Source organism: Ranitomeya variabilis, chromosome 4 (genome assembly GCF_051348905.1).
Source record: "Ranitomeya variabilis isolate aRanVar5 chromosome 4, aRanVar5.hap1, whole genome shotgun sequence".
Lineage (NCBI taxonomy): Eukaryota > Metazoa > Chordata > Amphibia > Anura > Dendrobatidae > Ranitomeya > Ranitomeya variabilis.
In genome coordinates, this window is record NC_135235.1 from 173,219,098 (window position 1) to 173,240,553 (window position 21,456).

The window sequence follows — 21,456 nt, forward strand, 5'->3', positions numbered from 1 at the left end:
CCTTGTGTGTTTCGCTGTTTTGTGACCGTCCCCTCGTTGGGTCGTGTCACGCCAGGACACTTACTTATGGTTTTGTAGCCTATTCCAGCTTTGTGCAGGTCTATGATCTTGTCACTGACATCCTTATAAAGCTCTTTGGTCTTGCCCATGTTGTAGATGCTAGAGTCAGACTTATTAATTGAGTCTGTGGACAGGAGTCTTTTATAAAAGGTGACTATGTAAGACAGCTGTCTTTAATGCAGGTAACAAGTTGATTAAGAATGTTTAACTGGTCTGTAGGAGCCAGAATTTTTAATGGTTGGTAGGGGATCAAATACTTATTTATCACTGCAATATGCAAATAAATTTATATAAAATTTATACAATGTGATTTTCTGGATTTTATTTTTGATATTCTATATCTCAATGTTAAAATGAACCTACCCTTAAAATTATAGACTGTTCATGTCTTTGTCACTGGGCAAACTTCCAAAATCAGCAAGGGATCAAATACTTATTTCCCCCACTGTGTTCATTTTTTTGTGATGAATTTCTAGATAAAATATAAGTTTTCAATTCACAAAAGTAAAGTAAATATTCCTTTTATTATGGACATTTTCTTATTACCAGTCAATCATGATTTTGTAATATTTTATCATTTATTGAACGCTTGTCATGAGAAAGGTACAAAATGAAACGCATGCAAAATACCAGAAGTTGTAACCTGGAAGCTTCAGGGAATCCGCATCAGTCTGACAATTATGGTAAATCAGCAAGGTGATTGTCAAAAGACACAAACAGATAGGGCTTCTTGTAAGGTTAGATACCAAGATTATCGTGAATGAACGTTCCTAGAAATGCTCTTTTATTATAATCTTACAGTGTAAACAGGTTGCCGAACACTCGACTGAGCGAAATGCTTGCTCATCAGGGGAAATCCAAAAGATCATGGTTCTTAGTAGCACATTGGTCTGAGTAAACTGCCAAGAACAATGGCAGCTTATGTGCAAATCGCTATTAAACGACAGCCTATTGGTAAGAATTTACAGATCTGAGGTTGTTTAAATCCTTGCTGCAATATAACGTAACTGTACATCATCGTCAAAGGATCCAGTGTGTGGCAGAAATCAGGTGCTGAACTCTCTCCGCAGGTGGCGGATGTTGTCTATATTACATAGGAGGCATCTGTGTCCAACAACCATGGCTGCAGCGCAGCTCCACCCGCAGCTGTTAACCAGCAACTTTTAAATGGAACGCACGCTGGCTCCCATAAGCCCTCCGTGAGCACTAATAGATTAACAAGGCAGCCGGGGGCCTGCTGAAGTAGAGGCCCCATCGCTGCCATTTTGGTCTTCCTGTGAGGCTTAGCCACATAAGAGAATGAGATTTTCATTACATAATGCAATACTACAGTATATAGTGTAAGCTTGGATGATTGCAGATTCAGGTCCTCTAAGGAGAACCTGTTAAAAATACATAATTGATATTGCCACATTTATAAAAGTCCGATCTATGAAAATCTAAAATTAAGTAACTAGATCGGTAAACACTTCATGGAGGAAAAAAATATTACAGCCAGAATTGCAGTTTTTTGGTCAATGTGTCTGCCAAAAAAACAAAGATACAAAGAACACGATCAAACTGTTTCATCTACTCAAATTGGCATCATTAATAGAGTCAGGTCGTCAAGGAACGAAAAAAAAAAAAAAAAGAGTCGTCCTCCTACAGGTCAAAGGAAAAAATGAAAATGTATCGGGTCTTGGAAAATGGCAGCACAAAACGTGTTGTTTTTTTTTTTATATACAAATTTCTGAATTGTTTGCCTTCACTTAAATGGAAAAACAAATTTGCATTGATTTTTTATCTTTAATTTTGCTGACACGCAGAACAAGGATTCGGAGTCATTGTTAGCACAGAATTTACACAGTAAAAGCAAAACCCCCCAAAAAAGCAATGGCAGAATTGCATATTTTTTTACAAGTTCATCGCACTTGGAATTTTTTTTTTATTTATCAGTACATTATGGTAAAGTAACTACAACTCATCCTATAAAAAACGAGCCTTCATATGGCTATATCACAGGAAAAATAAAAAAAAAAGTGTTATGGTTCAAGAACAAAGGAGAGGAAAAAAGAAATGTGCATTCCCATGGTGGAAATACTGCAAAATCAGGTAGTGCAAATGCATCTTTATGCTGTGCTACGTATTCTGCCAACTGGCCATGAAGGCTGAAAGGTACAGTAGTAGCGGTTTAGTGACTCCACTAATACTCTGTAGATCCCATGCACCTTTGTATGGGTTTTTTCTAGCACTGATTTCCTAAAGGCCCCGTCTCACATAGCGAGATCGCTAGCGAGATCGCTGCTGAGTCACAAGTTTTGTGACGCAACAGCGACCTCCATAGCGATCTCGCTATGTGTGACACGTACCAGCGATCAGGCCCCTGCTGCGAGATCGCTGGTCGTGTCAGAATGGCCTGGACCTTTTTTTGGTCGTTGAGGCCCCGCTGACATCGCTGAATCGGTGTGTGTGACACCGATCCAGCGATGTCTTCACTGGTAACCAGGGTAAACATCGGGTTACTAAGCGCAGGGCCGCGCTTAGTAACCCGATGTTTACCCTGGTTACCAAAAAAAACAAACACTACATACTCGCCTTTCGGTGTCCCTTGCCGTCTGCTTCCTGCTCTCACTGACTCCCGGCTGTACAGTGAGAAGTGAGAGCACAGCGGTGACGTCACCGCTGCGCTCTGCTCTCACAGTACGGCGGCTCAGTCAGAGCAGGAAGCGGACGGCAAGGGACACCGAAAGGCGAGTATGTAGTGTTTGTTTTTTTTGGTAACCAGGGTAAACATCGGGTTACTAAGCGCGGCCCTGCGCTTAGTAACCCGATGTTTACCCTGGTTACCCGGGTGCTGCAGGGGGACTTCGGCATCGTTGAAGACAGTTTCAACGATGCCGAAGTCGTTCCCCTGATCGTTGGTCGCTGGGGAGAGCGGTCTGTGTGACAGCTCCCCAGCGACCACACAGCGACTTACCAACGATCACGGCCAGGTCATATCGCTGGTCGTGATCGTTGGTAAATCGCTTAGTGAGACGGGGCCTTAATACCTAGATGTGCTTAGCAATACGACACTTACCCACTGCTAGCATGCCTCTCTCCAGATCCCCAGACATTTCACGGCAGATACTCTTCTCCAGGTCCCGATTACACATTCTCTGGTACTCAGAGAAAACTAAAGGCATGAAATCATATGTAAATAATGAACAAAATAAAACAAATCTGCTATTAACTGTATAATGCATTACTACACCAGGAACAAATGTAATATGTTTAGTTATGATGAAAGGTTCATATTACAATTCTCCCCATAGCCTCCAGGTACATAGTTAGTGTCATCTATCACGTCCTCGTCACTTTTTCCTGTTACAAACTTTAAGGGTAAGTTCACACAGGACTTTTTTTGCTGCGTATTTTTTTAATGCTAATTTTCAGCTGCTTATAGGTGCGTTTTCTGTTGCGTATTTGGTGCGTTTTTTTGGTGCGTTTTTTTTTGTCTCTTTCCAGGCTAATGTCCTTGGATTTTCAGCAGCAAAAACGCAGCAAATAATGATACCTGCGTTTTTGCTGCGTTTTTTTCAACACCCATTTACGTCAATGGGTGAAAAAACGCAGCAAAAACGCTGAAAGAAGTGATATGCTCTATGTCAAGAAAACGCAGCAAAGCACAAAATACTGATCAAACAAAAAACCAATGTGTGTGCATGAGATTTCTGAAATCTCATAGGCTTTGCTGGTACTGTAAAAAGCACCTGAAAATTAGCATTAAAAAAACGCAGCAAAAAAGTCCTGTGTGAACTTACCCTAAATGTTATCTCTGTGTGAGCAGACATTATCTCTGGGTGGGGGATGTCAGTACTGAATTTCTAAAGCAAAACATTAATTATTTTAGAAAAATTAATTTATTTAGTAAGCGTGTCTGTAATAAGATACAAATGACACTAATAATATTATTAATAAATATTTCTAATGGTTAATATGAAAGTCCTTGGCCAGTTTGTTTTTGCCATAATGAGGCTTGAGCTCTTTTACCCTATAAACCTTTAAAAGGGTTGTCATTCCATATTAACACCTATTAACAGGATAGGTGATAATGTTTGACTTGTGGTTGTCCAACCAATGTGACCTCCTCTGATCAAGAGAATGATCACAACATTATCTGTTTCAACGGAGAAGCGGTTATGCATGTGCACGGATTATTATTAGACTGATTGAAAAATGCAGGAACACAGAGATATTGTATATAAGGGTGATCTAGGGAGAACCCCATTGATCACATAGGACACTTATGTGGAGATCTTACAATCACTGCATCCAATGTATTAGATATTTTAGGGTGCAGGGTGTACTTGATTATACAGATGGTTTGCAATAAAGGGGGTCAATATGTGCAAGAAAAAGAAACAAACCTTCAAAACATTTCTGCAAAGAAAGTTCAGGTTGTATCTATATCCATCACTATAAAACAAGGTGAACTTATACAAATCTATTTATCTTCTGATTGACGTAATGTAACTATGCTGTGAACATTTAGAAACATACAAGGAACCAAATACTCTTAGAATATAGTAAGGTGAGCTATGCTAATCCATTTGACTGACTAATCAATCTCTCAACTCGCTACTCCTCTGCTTCTCCCCTCTGCAAATCCCATCATTGGCTCCCAATTCCCCAATGTATCCAGTTCAAACTACTAACATTGACCGACAAAGCCATCCATAATCTCTTTCCTCCTTATATCTCCCAGCTAATCTCCAGATATCTTACCACACATACTCTCCGGTCCTCCTAAGACCTCCTTCTCTCCTCCATATTTATATATTCCTCACCCAAGCATCTCTTACAGCCTGCAATGACGCCCTACCGTCTCACCAACACTGGAGATGCCGCAACTCCCCCAAACTACTGTCTCCTTAACAATTATCCTGTAGGCTGTAAGATCGCAAGGGCATGAACTGTCTTGTGGCCAAAGTCACAGCATAGCCTCAGACCGATAGGACAAATATGAAGTTTTTGTTCTAACAAATATATAACGTGAATGAACCGTAACAGATTAGCCATTTACTGTTATACCCTGGCATGTATAACATGACCTGGGGGCCTGTAGATTTCTATCATGCACTGCATACTGCCGGTTTATGATTAATCTCATGGAGAGGTCACAAATGCTTTCGATGAGAATGTTAACTCTGTACTGGAGTGTATTAATGATATTTTTTTTCCACTCATAACAAGATACCTAAATCATACTTTTTCCTAATCCGATTTATCTTCGGATTGCATATTTTTATTTTATTTTCACCATATTATTATGGGAATAGTAACTTTTCCTGAACGGATTTCAGGATTTTTTTTTTTTTTTTATATATAAATAATGTCATTTTCTGCCAATGTGTTCCCTTATTCCAATTTTTTTTAATAAAAAAAACAAAAACAAAACAGGTTGCAGAGGAAGGCTGATCTTCTGAATGTGGAAGAATTCTATTAGGATTTCTCAGTTTATATTGACATAAGAGACAACTTAACAACAAAGAGGAGGATAGGAAGATATTAGTTATTTCTACGTGTAATAAATGTGCTGTTTTTGTAACAAGACACAATGCATTCCATTACCGGCATTAAGGTGCGCCCTGCTGCGTGAGCACAGTATGGCGTTAAACTTAGACTCATCAGTCCCCAGGCGATTTTCTCCAGCTGCGTACAACTCCTAGAAACATATTGTTATTGATCTGAGTACACACACATTATATATATATCTATGGGAGATACGGCGACAATCACGAGAGTCTGTAATGAGATCCACCTACCTCCCCGCATAATAACAAATCATGCATGTGCTCACCTGTACATCCCGCTGGACCAATGACATATCTACATTGCTGCTCTCATCTCTATTTCCCTGTGGAAAACAATTAAAGAAATTAAGAAAAACTTGTCACAAAAATGATATTGTTGTCTTTGGCAGCTTTGCACTATGGCCAAAAAAGCAGACACAAACAAGACACCGGACTATCAGACAGGACTGGCCCCAAGTTGGATGGTGCCCCAACATTACCTGTGCTGTCATGCAGTGCACATATACCGTATTTTTCGGACTATAAAAGACGCACCCAGGTTTTAGAGGTGGAAAATAGGGAAAAAAATATTTGAAGCAAAAAAAAAAAAAAAAGTGGTAAAATTTAATAACATACTATTATATGTGGTGTTATTATATATAATAGTATGTTATTATGTTGGAAGCTGCGGGACCAGTGTGGTGTCTGTAAAGTACTGTATGAAGATGCTGGAGGGTGAGTATAAGAATGGGGGCACAGGGCTTATATTTAAAGTACCACTCCAGCACTGAAAAATAACACTGGAGTGCTGCTTTAAGATCCCATTGGGAGAACTGTAACTCCGGGCATGTTCTGCAGATCCTATGGCATGCTGGGAGTTATAGTTCACCACAGGAGTGGCAGAGTGCTTTATTGTGTGTTGTAAAGACTAACCTTTTAATTGTGGAAGCCAGCCAGCCACATGGAGCATCCCATGACTGCACACACAGAGTCCTCCCTCTTGTTGCCTCTGCACAGCACAGGTCATAAGAGGAAGCCTGCAGATTCTAGTGGGGAGTCTGAAGGACCTGTGATGACATCAGAAGAGGGAGGGCTCTGTGCTGTCATGTGATGCTCCAGCCCGCCCACTTCATGACATCACACAGGTCCTTATGCCTCAGCATCCAGCACAGCCCGGCAGGTATGCAGTGATCTTGTCTCCCCTGGCCCCTGCTGCTGCCCCCTCCTCCATTGGATACAGATCTCCCCAGCTGCTGCAGGAATCTGGCGCTGGGGAAACCATGTGTGACCCTGTTTCAGTGGAGTATTTATTTGTTGCTCCCTGCTCACTGCTCAGCGCTGACAGTTGGGCGGGGAAGCGGCTAATGAATATTCACTGCACTTTAATCATGGGGACCATGTGCTTTCCCCAGGTCTGGATTCCGGGCAGTGGGAACATTTTTCTGCCTCCTGCAAGTGGGATCACAGTGCGATACCAATAGCCGCGGTCCCCCCTCCACACATGCTACATTCCGATCATAAGACGCACCAACACTTTCCTCCCAAATTTGGAGGAAAAAAAGTGCGTCTTATGGTCGGAAAATACGGTAGCTATGCATACAGCATTATATCAAAGTAAATCTTGCCTAAATAACAATGTAGTTTTAAAAATACTGCAAAGTGTAATAGTATATCCTGTAGTTGTAATCTACTATATAATTGTCTAAAGGTCACTTCCATCCTTCTGTCACGGATATTCATTGGTCGCGGCCTCTGTCATGTAATCCAAGTCGCTGATTGGTTGTGGCTGTTTTGCCACGACCAATCAGCGACGGGCACAGTCCGGCAGAAAAATGGCCGCTCCTTCCTCCCCGCAATCAGTGCACGCTCCGTACTCCCCTCCAGTCAGCGCTCACACAGGGTTAATGGCCACGTTAACCGACCGCGCTATGCCGCGGTGTAACGCACTCGGTTAACACTGCTATTAACCCTGTGTGACCAACTTTTTACTGTTCATGCTGCCTATGCAGCATGAATAGTAAAAAGATCAAATGTTAAAAATAATTAAAAAAAATAAAAAATAGTTACATACTCACCCTCCGTTGGCCCCCGGATTGACAACAGGCCTTTCCCGCTCCGGTAACCGGTCCATGCTGCGCTCTCGCGAGATGATGACGTAGTGGTCTCGCGAGACCGCTACGTCATCATCTCGCGAGACCGCAGCATGGACCGGATACCGGAGCGTCGCGAGCAGCGTCGGTAAGCGCTTCGCTTAGATCCGGAGGCTCTGGAAGGTGAGTATATAACTATTTTTTATTTTAATTCTTTTTTTTTTTTTTAACAGGGATATGATGCCCACATTGCTATATACTGCGTGGGCTGGGCAATATACTACATGGGCTGTGCTATATATGTGACTGGGCAATATACTACGTGACTGGGCAATATACTACGTGACTGGGCAATATACTACGTGACTGGGCAATATACTACGTGACTGGGCAATATACTACGTGACTGGGCAATATACTACGTGACTGGGCAATATACTACGTGACTGGTCAATATACTACGTGACTGGGCAATATACTACGTGACTGGGCAATATACTACGTGGACATGCATATTCTAGAATACCCGATGCGTTAGAATCGGGCCACCATCTAGTACACAATAAATGCTGAGCACTGCCGGCATAAGGTGATGCAATAAATGCTGATATGCAGTGACCGCTATACAATAATGCCAGCCAGCCATTTTTTGTTGTTGTACCCTGTGTTATGGCATATTACATCACCCACACAATAAGTCACACATTCCTAGGACTAGCTATATGTTTAGATTGTCAAGTACATTTTAATGGAATCAAATTAGGCAATATTACAGTTTATAACACACAAAAACCAGACGGGAGGTATAGCTCAGTAAATTAAAAGAGATAAAAATACTAAAAAATGTAAAAAATGTTACTGAAACAAAGTTAAAAAAAAATAAAATCAGGAAAACTCTGATGAAAAATTTGAAGGACATGTACTCTGATGGCATAATAGCGGAGACAGGTAAGAAGATTCAAATAGAGTGACATCATGATAATTCTAGCATTAAATAATTGATTTAAGCATATAATAAAGAATTTGTTGCAATAGTTGAGAAATTATTCTGGCAGGGAATCCTCCTGGCTATGCTTATAGAGTTGCTGCTGCCACAACAAGAAGTGTTAGTTGTAGTCACACACAGCGCTGCAGTAAGCTCAGGAGAGCAGACACACCCCCTTTCATTCAAACTAAGCTCTGGAGGCGGAGTTTCATACAGATCAGTGACGGAGCATAGATCTTAGCTCATTTACATATTAAGAAAAATGTGGACCTATTGCAGATATAATTTTAGTCAGCTTCCTATGTCCAGCATATCAGTATAGACTGCTTAGAAGGGTTAATCCTACTGAAAGATTCCCTTTAAATTTATCTAAATTCTGCCTGACTTATGAATTACTAGTCACCATATACACTAGTACCCAACCTAGCTGCACGCCTCTGAACCCTTTTCAGCTCTCGTATATACTGTACTTCAATATGATGTCCTAAACAACTTGTCATTGCGTTATTTTCAGCTTTGCAGTATTTCTACTAGTGTGATACATGAGAAACATGGGCAAAAAATGTCAGGAACTTAAAGGGAAGGTGCCATCAAAAAAATTTTTTTACAGCAATTGAAAAAAAGTAAAGAATTAATGTTAAAATTTTCTTTAAAAATATTATCATTTGTTTATAATTTAGTAAAATATGAAAAATAATTTTAAAAGGTTTGGCAATTCCACTTTTAAACACTAGGGGGAGCAGCTAATGAAATTTGACAAAAACCTAGTGTACAATTAGCTCACATTACTGCACTGCAGTAATTATGGGCGGAGTCTGCTGACGTGTGTGTGATGTCTCCTCTCCTCCCCTTCTGGGTGTTTGCTAAGGTATAAGAGCGGATGAGATTTAGGAACACCGTGAGAAGCCATTTTGTTAGTGACTGCAAAGTTATACTGACAAGTAGACAGTCACAGAGGATGGCAGGCAGCAAGGATTCTGGGAGATATATGGCGGAGGGAGCAGGGTGACAGTAGCACAGAGTATTTCAGGAGAGCAGTGTGCTGGTCTATGGGGGGCACCCTGTTCGGTGCGCTGAGCAGCCAGGGATTGTACATGGACGCTGTCTTTTAAACAAATGGATGGACCGTTTGCTCCACAGAAATCCAGGAAACATTTCTGCGGATTGATGGCCTGTTCTGATCCAGACATTGCATGCAAGGACCCCATTTCCCCCCTCAGATCCTGTCTTCTCCATCCTGTCCTGGCGATGTGTGAAAGCGAGGCGACAGGCGCAGTCTGGGGTGACGCTGGGAAGGAAATGTAGCCATACAGTAACGATAAAAATGAGACCCCTCTCTTCAGCTGCCTCACCAGCCCTCCCCTGACTGCACCTAACTGGAGGTCATGCTGCCCCCTCTATTACCCCAGACCCGTGTGCAGCTGCTCAACCAGAACCACCCTAGAATGGGTCCACTTTCTGAAGGTAATACTGCCATAGTGTTCTCACATAATAACGCCATATAGATCACACATAATACTGTCCTATAGTTCTCACATAATACCACCATATAGATCGCAAATAACGACGCCATAGTGTTCTCACATAATACCGACATATAGATCTCACATTATATAAACAATCATTTTTAATACAAAAAATAAAATGCGGCACCTTCCCTTTAAGAATATGCTGTCTTTTTAAGTAGACAGATGGAAATTACCTGACAAAGGGAAACCAGCAGTCTCTCAAAGTGTCCAGATGTGTCGCTCTTAATCGCTTGTTCCAGGGTCTTCTTAAACTCTGAGGGAAACAACACAATGCGTCATCTTCACTTTCTGTAGACAGATACAAGGCCAGTGAAATAACTGATCACCATTCTGTAAGAATGTTACTAAATAACCTACTTACGTGCTTTGCGCAAATAACAAAGAAAATTTAGAATTGGGTGTGTAAAAGGGAACCTAAGAGGTAACGTTTCTCCTTGTGGAGAGTTACAAGCCAGGCCTGTCATGTCAGAGGGTGGAGACATACGCCATGCATGCTCCTCTGGGAAAATAAAAATTAAAATGCCTCTTCAGAGAGGAAAGATATATATCTAGGTACCGTGTTAGCCAGTAGATAGAAAAATATTTAGAATTGAGAGTCCTCAGTGGTTGATACCTTTTAATGGCTAACTAAAAAGATGGTAACAAATTGCAAGCTTTTGAGACTACTCAGGTCTCTTCATCAGGCATAGACTTATACAAATTCTGAAGAACCACATATTTAAGCACAACATAGCACAGAAAAAAAAAAAAATGTGATTCTTCAGAATTTGTATTAGTCTATGCCTGATGAAGAGACCTGTGTAGTCTCAAAAGCTTGCAATTTGTTACCATCTTTTTAGTTAGCAATTAAAAGGTATCAACCACTGAGGACTCTCAATTCTAAACATTTTTCTTCAGAGAGGAAGAAGACTTGAACTCTAGTGACACCTATTGGAAGTTGCAATCCTAAAAGTGAATAATGATCCTTTAACGAGCCTTGTCACATGACTTCGGATACCTGTCACAATTCATGCAGTCCAAACCATAGGCAGCATGAAACAAAGCCTAGCTGCACAACTACAGCTAAGTGTGCCTTACTCTGAAATGCCTGAGCGGATCATAAAATAAATAGCAGACAGGCCTTTCGCCATGGAAGAGACCAGTCAATCACCTGGAGCGGCACCTGGCTAATCTGGTCTCCGACTATGGTACCGTACCTGATCTTCTGAGTCAGAGGTCTCAAAGTGCATTCCTCAAGGGCCCCAAACAGGTCATGTTTTCAGGATTTCCTTGTATTGCACAGGTGATCATTTAATCACCTGCACAGAATGATTCCAGCTCCTTGTTAAATGCTAAGGAAATCTTAAAAACACGCATTGTCTGAGGCCCTCAAGGAATGCAGTTTGAGACCTCTGTTCTAAGTAGATGTTCTCTAAAATGTTTAAAGGGAACCTGTCACCCCGTTTTTTCGGTATGAGATAAAAATACTGTTAAATAGGGCCTGAGCTGTGCATTACAATAGTGTAGTTTGTGGACCCCGATTCCCCACCTATGCTGCCGAAATACGTTACCAAAGTAGTCGTTTTCGCCTGTCAATCAGGCTGGTCAGGTCGGATGGGCGTGGTGTCTTCCCCCAGATCTTGCGTAGTTTTCCGTTGGTGGCGTAGTGGTGTGCGCATGTCCAAGGTCCCGAATCCTGCACAGGGGAGTGAAAATAGCAGCGATGTCCGTTATTCCATTGGTGGTCGGTGGGCGCGGCCATCTTGCTTTGGCCGCGCGTGCGCAGAAGCGGCGCTCTGCTGGCCGCGGCTTCAGGAAAATGGCCGCGGGCATCCGCGCGTGCGCAGATGGCTATCGCGGCGGCGTTTTCGTGAAGCAGAGTTCGCATCTCGGCTTCACGAAAATGGCCGCCGCGATAGCCATCTGCGCACGCGCGGATGCCCGCGGCCATTTTCCTGAAGCCGCGGCCAGCAGAGCGCCGCTTCTGCGCACGCGCGGCCAAAGCAAGATGGCCGCGCCCACCGACCACCAATGGAATAACGGACATCGCTGCTATTTTCACTCCCCTGTGCAGGATTCGGGACCTTGGACATGCGCACACCACTACGCCACCAACGGAAAACTACGCAAGATCTGGGGGAAGACACCACGCCCATCCGACCTGACCAGCCTGATTGACAGGCGAAAACGACTACTTTGGTAACGTATTTCGGCAGCATAGGTGGGGAATCGGGGTCCACAAACTACACTATTGTAATGCACAGCTCAGGCCCTATTTAACAGTATTTTTATCTCATACCGAAAAAACGAGGTGACAGGTTCCCTTTAAGCATTTCAGAGAAATATACTTGGCTGAAATTGTGCAACCAATCTGATTAATGTTGCCCATTATTTTGGCAGTATGAATCACGAGACAAGTTAATTTTAAAGGATTGTGGTCCATTTACCTGTTTTATACACTCTGTTGATTTCTTGTACTTCTGCATTTGACCTAGATGCTAGGATCTCAATAAGACATTCTTCATCTGTCCCAGCACCCTGAGCAAATACAAAAAAAAAAAAGTTAGTGGCCATTCTTTTCTGATCATAATTTATTACACTGCTTTGAACAACACTCACTTTAATTGCGTCATGGATTTCATGGGCATCATACATGCTCGGTGCTTTCATCATTGCTAAAATAGTTTTTTCAAAGTTCCCAGAAATTTCAGACTTCAGGTCCTTTATTAAATCCTAATATAAAAAGGAGGAAAATCAGTTTTGCCAGAAAGTTCTGGGCACTCAAACGGCCCAAGAAATATAAATCGCCAGTTCTTGAGATCTCAAGGAGGCACTAGACCTTGATTTGCCGACACAGCAGTTATGTCCTCTTGCAGGTATATTAGCATATATAAAGTCTGCATTACATTTATATGAAGTGCTGAGCACAACTTTCAAAGAGTGATTATCTGTCAGGAGGGCGAATGAAACAGCCACCGAGATTGATAGCGGATGGTGTATGCCGAATATTGCAGACACTGGTGGTACAAACAGGAAAAAATAAATAAATGCGGTTACATCGCAACATTATGCAGGTGAATTGGGTTGCACTGTGACAAGACAAGCAAGTGGCAAACAGAACCTAATGGAATTTTTGCAACTTGCAATCGCAGTACCTTGTGGTTATAGTGCAACCCTATTCATCAACATTGTACATACATCAACAATGTAGCAGTGGCATAGACTCATTTTTGGCCATACGACTTGTGTCATGACTAAAATGGCAAGCTTAATAGCGATTTCTAGGCTTCCCCTTCCATGAGAGTGCAAAAAATAAATGAAAAATCTTTATTAGAACACCTTTAAAACAAGTGGATCCATCTGAAATCCATGTAAAAAAATGGCACATTAATCATAGTATGATTTTACTTGTTTTAAAGATGTTCTATTAAAGATTGTTCATTCTTCCTGGTTGACGTCCCGCACTACTTCCACTTCCTCTACATATTTTGCTGTGCTTCACCAGCAGGATTTGGCACCCACTGTCTTCAGTCCGCTCAGCTCTCAACCCTAAAAGCAAGTATGGGGAGCTCTCAATTTTTTGCAAAAAAGAATGTTTTATGACAAAAAAGGAAATAAATGTGTATGCAAATAGCCAACTCCAAACAATTTTACAATCTGTATGGTTATATACACGTGGTAAAATGGTGCAAGCAAAGCAGTCAAAATACTGCAATCAAAAAACACACCAACTTCGTAGCAAAGCCTCAGCTTTCATGGCCTGATAAAACCTTGTTTCTCTCAGTAATGACTATTAACTGGAATTTGTGATAAGCTTTTAAAGGCTTTTTCTCTCACATCATAGTATTAGGGCCCATTTAGACAGGCCGACCACACCAGTTCTCCGCTGCTCATGTCTTGTTGAGAACAGACAGTTTTAAGCTTGCTTAAAATTTGCATCACCCAAAAAACAAGCGTTTGCCACTTACTGAATTTGGCGCCTCTGCTAAGTGGCATGTGCCTCCTTGTCAGGGACGAGAGAAGCAATTCCAGGGTATAAAGGCTGGCACACTATGAATCTGATGGAAGTGCCAGATGATGCCCCCATCCCACCCCAACTCTGCCCATTTTATCAGAGCTGATCAAACTGGAGAGAAAATTTCAAAAGCCGCCTCATGATCTGTACATCTGCTGGCTCTGAAACATACATCTTCAAAATAAAAACAAAACAAAACAAAACAAAACAAAACAAAACAAAACAAAACAAAACAAAACAAAACAAAACAAAACAAATAATATATATATATATATATATATATATATATATATATATATATATATATATATATATATATATATATATATATATGTATAGTTTATTAACCCTTCAGGTGTTTCATATGAATTAATGGAATGTGGAAGGAAAACAAAGTGAATATTTTACTTCCTCACAAAATTTTTTCTTTAGCCCCAAATTTTTTACTTTCACAAGGGCAACAGGAGAAAGTGAACCCCAAAATCTGTTGTGCAATTTCTCCCAAGTACGCCAATACCCCATATGTGGAAGAAAACTACTGTTTGGACACATAACAGGGCTAGAGAGGGAAGCAGCACCATTTTCATTTTTGAAAGGAAAAATGTCTGGAATCGATAGCGGATGCCATGTTGCGTTTGCAGAGCCCCTGATAGGCCTGAACAGTGGAAACCCCCCACAAGTAATCCCATTTTGGAAAGAAAACCCCTCATGGATTTTATCCTGGCATTTAGTGAGGATTTATAACCCAAAGGTACTACACACAGAATGTGATAATATTAGGTCATCATTGAATATGTCATTTGTGTTAAGCGCAAGTGCTTGCTACTTGAGTTGCATCGGTGTGTTCCGGTATGCTAAAGCGACCCAATGCAAACTTGAGTAGCAAGCACTTGCACTCAACACTAGTTGTCATATAGTCATTTTATTATTTCTTTTACTTTTTTAAAAACTCTAACCCCAACCCTAACACTGGCCAACCCCAACCCAGAGCCCAAGCTAAGCCCAACCTTAACCCCAACCAAGCCCAACCCCAACCCCGACCCAGTCCAGCCCTAACCCTAGCCCAACCCCAATCCTAATAGCAAAGAATGAAAGAAATAAAAATTATAAATTTAAAAAAAATAAGTACGGTATTCTGACTAAGGGGATGACATGCTAATTATTGGCTTTTGATCACTGTGAGAGTAAATCACAGTGATCAAAATGAATCAATAGCAAAAATCCCTGCTGTTACAGCTTGGTGCCGGCCGGCAGATCTCGGTGGGCACACTGCATATGCGCTCGCTGTTTGCTGGAGCTGAAGGGACAGGGGGATGGCGGAGGTACCTGGGCAGGCTTGGGGATCTCATTTCTCTCTGACATGTATATCATGTCAGAAGAGAGGGAAATGTTATTAATAGCTGTCACACGGCGATCACATGATCGGGGACTGGAAAAAACCGACCCTGATCGTGTTCTCCAGGGTTTCAGCTACCCCTGATAGCTGAAACCCCGGAGATTATCCGACGCTGGGGGGTTGCTAGATTTTTATTCCCATTCAAAGTTTTAAAGCAGCAATGAGGGAATAAGGACCCTTATAAAGTTGAAAAGACTTGGTAATCATGAGAGAAAATGTGAAAAACAAGGTTCCATTTATTATACATCCAAAAATAATCCCTGTTAAAAGTTTTCGGTCTTGGTTTGGACCTTCATCAGAACTGGTATGGTTGCGAAATTTCTATTCTCCAGTGTAGTTGTCTGTCATCTAGTGGTACTTAAACAAGGACTAAGGCTGCCTGCATGACATGTGCGAGAGAGGAGGAACCTGTTGTCAGCTAACGCTTAGGGAATCGGCAATCTGCATCGCTAGGGATGGCCAAGTCTTTTCAACTTTATTTGCTATGGGCTGAATACCCTACTTGGGCACCACATTTCCTGGTTTTAAAGAGTACCATGACTATTACGGATTACTGTGGAATAAGGACCCTTAACGGAAGCTGTTTAAACGCGTATCGGCGGTCTGTAACGGGTACAGCAAATTAATACAGCTCGAAGACTATATAATTGCTAACCACAATGGTAAGTTGTAGCGTGTAAATCACAATTGGTTTTAAAAACTGCTCAGAGAAAGGACAATAATTCAAAAAACATCACAGAAAAGAAACCAGCCTTACCAACACCAGGTCAGATTACCAATGCACTAGCAGGATGCAGCAAATTGCACATTTTTCCATTTTGCCAGAATAAGCCAGGCCCTTTAGTGTTGGTAGGGTGAATTGGAGAGTCTTTCTTGTGGGGTGCACTTATATAAAGCTGGGCAGCCCGCCTGATCTAATAGTATGGGCGTGATCAATAGGCTGTAAGCCAAATACTGTGAATCACATGTACAGTATCTGTGTGACTGGCGTCCTATGCCTAGAGCCATACATGCACAGTGTTCCCATTCCTTATATGGAGTGGTGGTGGGAGGAGAATTACATTATAATTACATTATTCATCATTCTAATCCATTTCTGACCAATCTGAATTGGTACGGACGATATAGCGACAATCTCCTCATTGTTTGGTCTGGCGACATATCGTCCGTGCCTTCATTTGCGTCATGTCCAAATTCTAATGATCTCAATTTGAAATTCACACAAGGGGACTGCATTGCTTTTCTTGACTTATCTTCAGGGTGATAATGTGGCTGGTACAGTCCGTGTGTCACTACATAGAAGGGATATTTTAGGTATCAATTCTCCTTGCATCTAGCTGTCACCCATTCCACACCACTAGATCAATTCCATATGGGGAGCTGATGCGTGCCAAATTCATTTGCTCAATTTAATGTCGATAAAGAAATTGTGTGCGGTAGACAGAGATAGAGGATATAAAACTTCTAATATCAATTTGGAACTAAAAAAGTTAAAACGAAAATCTAGAAATGAACATTTGTATTGTAGTAAATATAGCCCTAATATCCCTAATTTATGCCCCATTACAATCTTTACGCCATACTGCTTACAATTTGGTCAGATTAAATCCATTATAGAAAAATATTTACCTGTCCTAAATCAGGATGATGCGCTGAGGCATATACTAACCCCTTAATGACCGGAGCTTTTTTTGGTTTTACGTTTTCGTTTTTCGCTCCCCTCCTTCCCAGAGCCATAACTTTTTTATTTTTCTGTCAATATGGCCATGTGAGGGCTTATTTTTTGCTGGACAAGTTGTACTTTTGAACGACACCATTGGTTTCACCATGTCGTCTACTAGAAAACGGGAAAAAAATTCCAAGTGCGGTTAAATTGCAAAAAAAGTGCAATCCCACACTTGTTTTTTGTCTGTTTTTTTGCTAGGTTCACTAAATGCTAAAACTGACCTGCTATTATGATTTTCCAGGTCATTACGAGTTCATAGACACCAAACATGTCTAGGTTCATTTTTATCTTTAACTTTCCGAGACACGTAGTGTCTCTATTTTTAGTGATCCGGGGTTGGGTGATGGCTTCTTTTTTGCATGCCGATCTGACGTTTTTAATGATACCATTTTGGTGCAGATATGTTCCTTTGATCGCCCGTTATCTAGAGTTTTGATTTTTTTCTAGCTACGCCGTTCAGCGATCAGGTTAATTTATTTTTTATTGATAGATCGGGCGATTCTGAACGCGGTGATACCAAATATGTGTAAGTTTGATTTTTTTAATTGTTTTATTTTGAATGGCGCAAAAGGGGGGGGGGGGGCGATTTGAACATTTGTTTTTTTTTGTTTGTTTTTTTCATATTTTAACTTTTTTTTTTTTTACTTTTGCTATGCTTTTATAGCCTCCATGGGAGGCTAGAAGCTGGCATAGCCTGATCGGCTCTGCTACATAGGGGCGATGCTCAGATTTACAGCATTGCTATGAGCGCCGACCACAGGGTGGCGCTCACAGCAATCTGGCATCAACAACCATAGAAGTCTGCAGCAGACCTCTGGTTGTCACGCTGACAACACTGACCCCCGATCACGTGACGTGGGGTCAGCGGTTCATGCATTTCCGGCCGTATGTGCTTGTTAAATGCCGGTGTCGGAGTTTGACAGCGACATTTAACTAGTTAATAGGTGAGGGCGGAACACGATTTCGCCCGCGCCTGTTGCGGGCAGATGTCAGCTGTTCAAAACAGCTGACAAGTCCCGGGTTTGATGCGGGCTCACCATCAGAGCCTGCATCAAAGTGGGGGTTCTGCCATCGGATGTACTATTCCATCCGATGGCAGAAAGGGGATAATTACATTCTCTACTCCATACAGCTTACAATTTGGTCAGATTAAATCCATTATAGAAAAAATATTTACATGTCCTAAATTAGGATGATGCTCTGAGGCATATATTAAATGGTGGATATGCCGCTACGTGGAAAGGTGGGGACGCTCTTTAGGAGACACATTATTGCTGTGTCTGTTCAAAGAACACCCTCCCGAAGGGAATTGGCTGTCACAAAAGGGCATTTTCAAATGTGCCAAGTTCTGTAATGTATGTTAGTTGGCTGACAACAAGAGAATGTCATTTCTATTGCCCACAGGTGTCTGCCACAGTATCAAAGCTTTCATTAACTGTGACACGTGGTGTACTGCACCGATATTGGATGTACCATGAGGAAATTATAAGACGGATAGCGGAACTTCTAACCAATATAAAGAATAAAGTTAGCTCGTACGCAGGGGCGGTCAAACATTTAGTCAATACTCATAATGGTGACATTTCCAATTTCAAATTCTATGGGTTTGATAGACCTGTATGCCCCAATAGGGGAGGCAACTGGCAGAAAGAACTGACCAAACAGGAAGCTTTCTGGATACTTACACCTTGAATACAAAATTCTTGAACGGGATGAATTATAAAAATGATCTTTTCTACATTTATTACTCTGGTATTACGATGCCGACATGAGGAAATGGTTAATGTTTATTTTTTATATACTAATATATCTAGAATTATTATTCTATTAATATTGCAGTTCTATTTATGATGATAAGAGTATGTGTGTGCTGCGTATTCCTATTATTGCAATAATCCTGTTTATTTATCCATGCGCTGGAGCTTGTGTTCTGTTCTTGTCCTCAGGTGTTTTTTTAGCTTAAAGGGAATCTGTCACCCCAAAAATGGCCTATAAACTAAACAAAGGCCACCGGCATCAGGGGCTTATCTACAGCATTCTGGAATGCTGTAGATAAGCCCCCGATGTATCCTGAAAGATAAGAAAAACGGTAATTAGTCTTACCGCTAATTGTATTTCCAGGAATCCATCCTGACAGCACCATTGGAGGACGTCCTTCTTACCATTAGTGGGACAGGAACAACAAGCGGTTAAAAGGACCCTCCCCACTCCACCCACCAGTGATTTTCCAAGTACCACATCTGGATGGATGCAAAAAAGAGTTTATTAACAGTCATATACCAATGTTACATCACATTAGTTAATAGTATAAACTTGCAGTGGGAGGGAACTAGTAGTGCTGTCATGGATTCCTGGAAATACAATTACCGGTAAGACTAATTACCGTTTTCCAGTTCACCATCCTGACAGCACCATTGGAGGAATACCAAAGGATGTTAAACTAGGGTGGGACTACTGCATGTAATACTTTTCTACCAAAAGCTAACTGATCTGATGAGACATCTAATTTATAGTGTCTAGCAAAGGTAGAAAGACTGGTCCAAGTCGCCGCCCTACTAATTTGCTCAGCTGAGGCTCCCCCCTTCTCTGCCCATGATGTAGAGATAGCTCGGGTTGAATGGGCTCTAAGAATATCCGGGGGATCTTTCCCTTGGTCTGTATATGCTAGGTTTATCATGGTTTTGATCCACCTAGCAATAGTTGATTTTGCTGCCTTACAACCCCTATTTGGACCACCGTACTGTATGAACAAGTTAGTGTCTCGTCTCCAACCTTCCGTCGCCCACAGGTATTTTAGAACAGTCTCCCTAACGTCAAGGCTATGGTAGACCCCTTCCTTTGTGTTTCTAGGGTGTTGGCAGAATGAGGGAAGGATTATCTCCTGATTTATATTTGTTGAGGACACTACTTTGGGAAGGAAGGCTGGGTTAAGTCTTAAGACTATCCTGTCGTCAAAGATCTGAAGATATGGGTCCTGAGTGGAAAGAGCCTGCATCTCCTCCAATCTCTTAGCTGACGTGATGGCAATCAGAAAGGCAGTTTTAAAGGAGAGATTGGCTATGCCCATATCTTCTGATAACAAGAACGGGGTTTTACACAGGGTATTAAGGACCAGGTTTAGGTCCCAAGGAGGAGTTGATTTTCTCACAAGTGGTCTCATTCTCTGCGTGGCCCTGGAAAATCTTGCTATCCAAGGATGGGAGGCTAGTGACGTATCAAAAAAGGCACTAAGCGCTGCAATCTGTACTTTTAAAGTACTAGGCTGGAGGCCCTTCTCAAAACAGAGTTGCAGGTAGTCGAGAATTCTGTGAATGTCAGGTTTTGAAGTATCCACAGAAACCTCTCCCAGAAAGGAACAATACCGCTTCCAGATTTTGTTATAAATTGCTTAAGTCACTGGCTTTCTGCTTGCCTGGAGTGTAGTAATGACTTCTTCTGACAGGCCTCTGGATCTTAGGGTTCGCCGATCAGGATCCAAGCAGACAGGTGAAGAGAGTCTGGGTCTTCGTGGAACACCGGCCTCTGTAGTAGAAGGTCCTGCCTGTTCGGTAATAAGATTGGTCTCTCTGTTGACATTCTGGATAGTAGAGAGAACCAGCTCCTTTTTGGCCAAAAAGGAACTACCAGGATTAAGGTTGCTCTTTTGTCTCGTATCTTCCTGAGTGTCTTCAGTATCAGAGGAAGAGGCGGAAATGCGTACAGGAGGAGACCTTCTCCCCAATACTGAGACAAGGCGTCTACTGCAGTGGCTCGGTCTAGAAGATTGAGAGAGAAAAATGCTCTGGTCTTTGTATTTGACCTGGTGGCAAAAAGATCCACCTCAGGTGTTCACCATTTCTGGCACAGACTGCTGAATACTTCTGGGTTCAGTTCCCATTCTCCAGGATGTACAGACGTTCTGCTCAAGAAGTCTGCCACTTGATTCTTGGCGCCTTCCAGGTGAACTGCCGAGATGGATTTGACAGATTTCTCTGCCCATCTGAAAATCTGGTCTGCTAGGTGTTGCAGCGGTGGATGTTTCGGACCTCCTTGATGTCTTAGAAATGCCACTGCTGTGACATTGTCGGACAGTATCCTTACGTGTCTGCCCCTGACCTGTGACTGGGCCTGGTATAACACCTTCCAGATCGCATACAGATCTC

The 21,456-nt window shown here is 41.8% G+C and overlaps 1 protein-coding gene across 4 annotated transcripts in view; it reads right to left on the bottom strand.

Moving 5' to 3' along the window:
• ANXA11 (annexin A11) overlaps positions 1-21,456 on the bottom strand; it is an 88,011-nt gene that overhangs the window by 13,883 nt on the left and 52,672 nt on the right. For all 4 annotated transcript variants that reach the window (XM_077259390.1, XM_077259393.1, XM_077259391.1 and 1 more), the window contains 6 exons: positions 12,797-12,910; positions 12,625-12,715; positions 10,372-10,451; positions 5,882-5,938; positions 5,653-5,746; positions 3,119-3,214 (listed from right to left, as the gene is read on the bottom strand). In XM_077259390.1, coding sequence (XP_077115505.1) covers positions 3,119-3,214; positions 5,653-5,746; positions 5,882-5,938; positions 10,372-10,451; positions 12,625-12,715; positions 12,797-12,910 — 532 coding nt within the window. The remainder of the gene's footprint in view (positions 1-3,118; positions 3,215-5,652; positions 5,747-5,881; positions 5,939-10,371; positions 10,452-12,624; positions 12,716-12,796; positions 12,911-21,456) is intronic.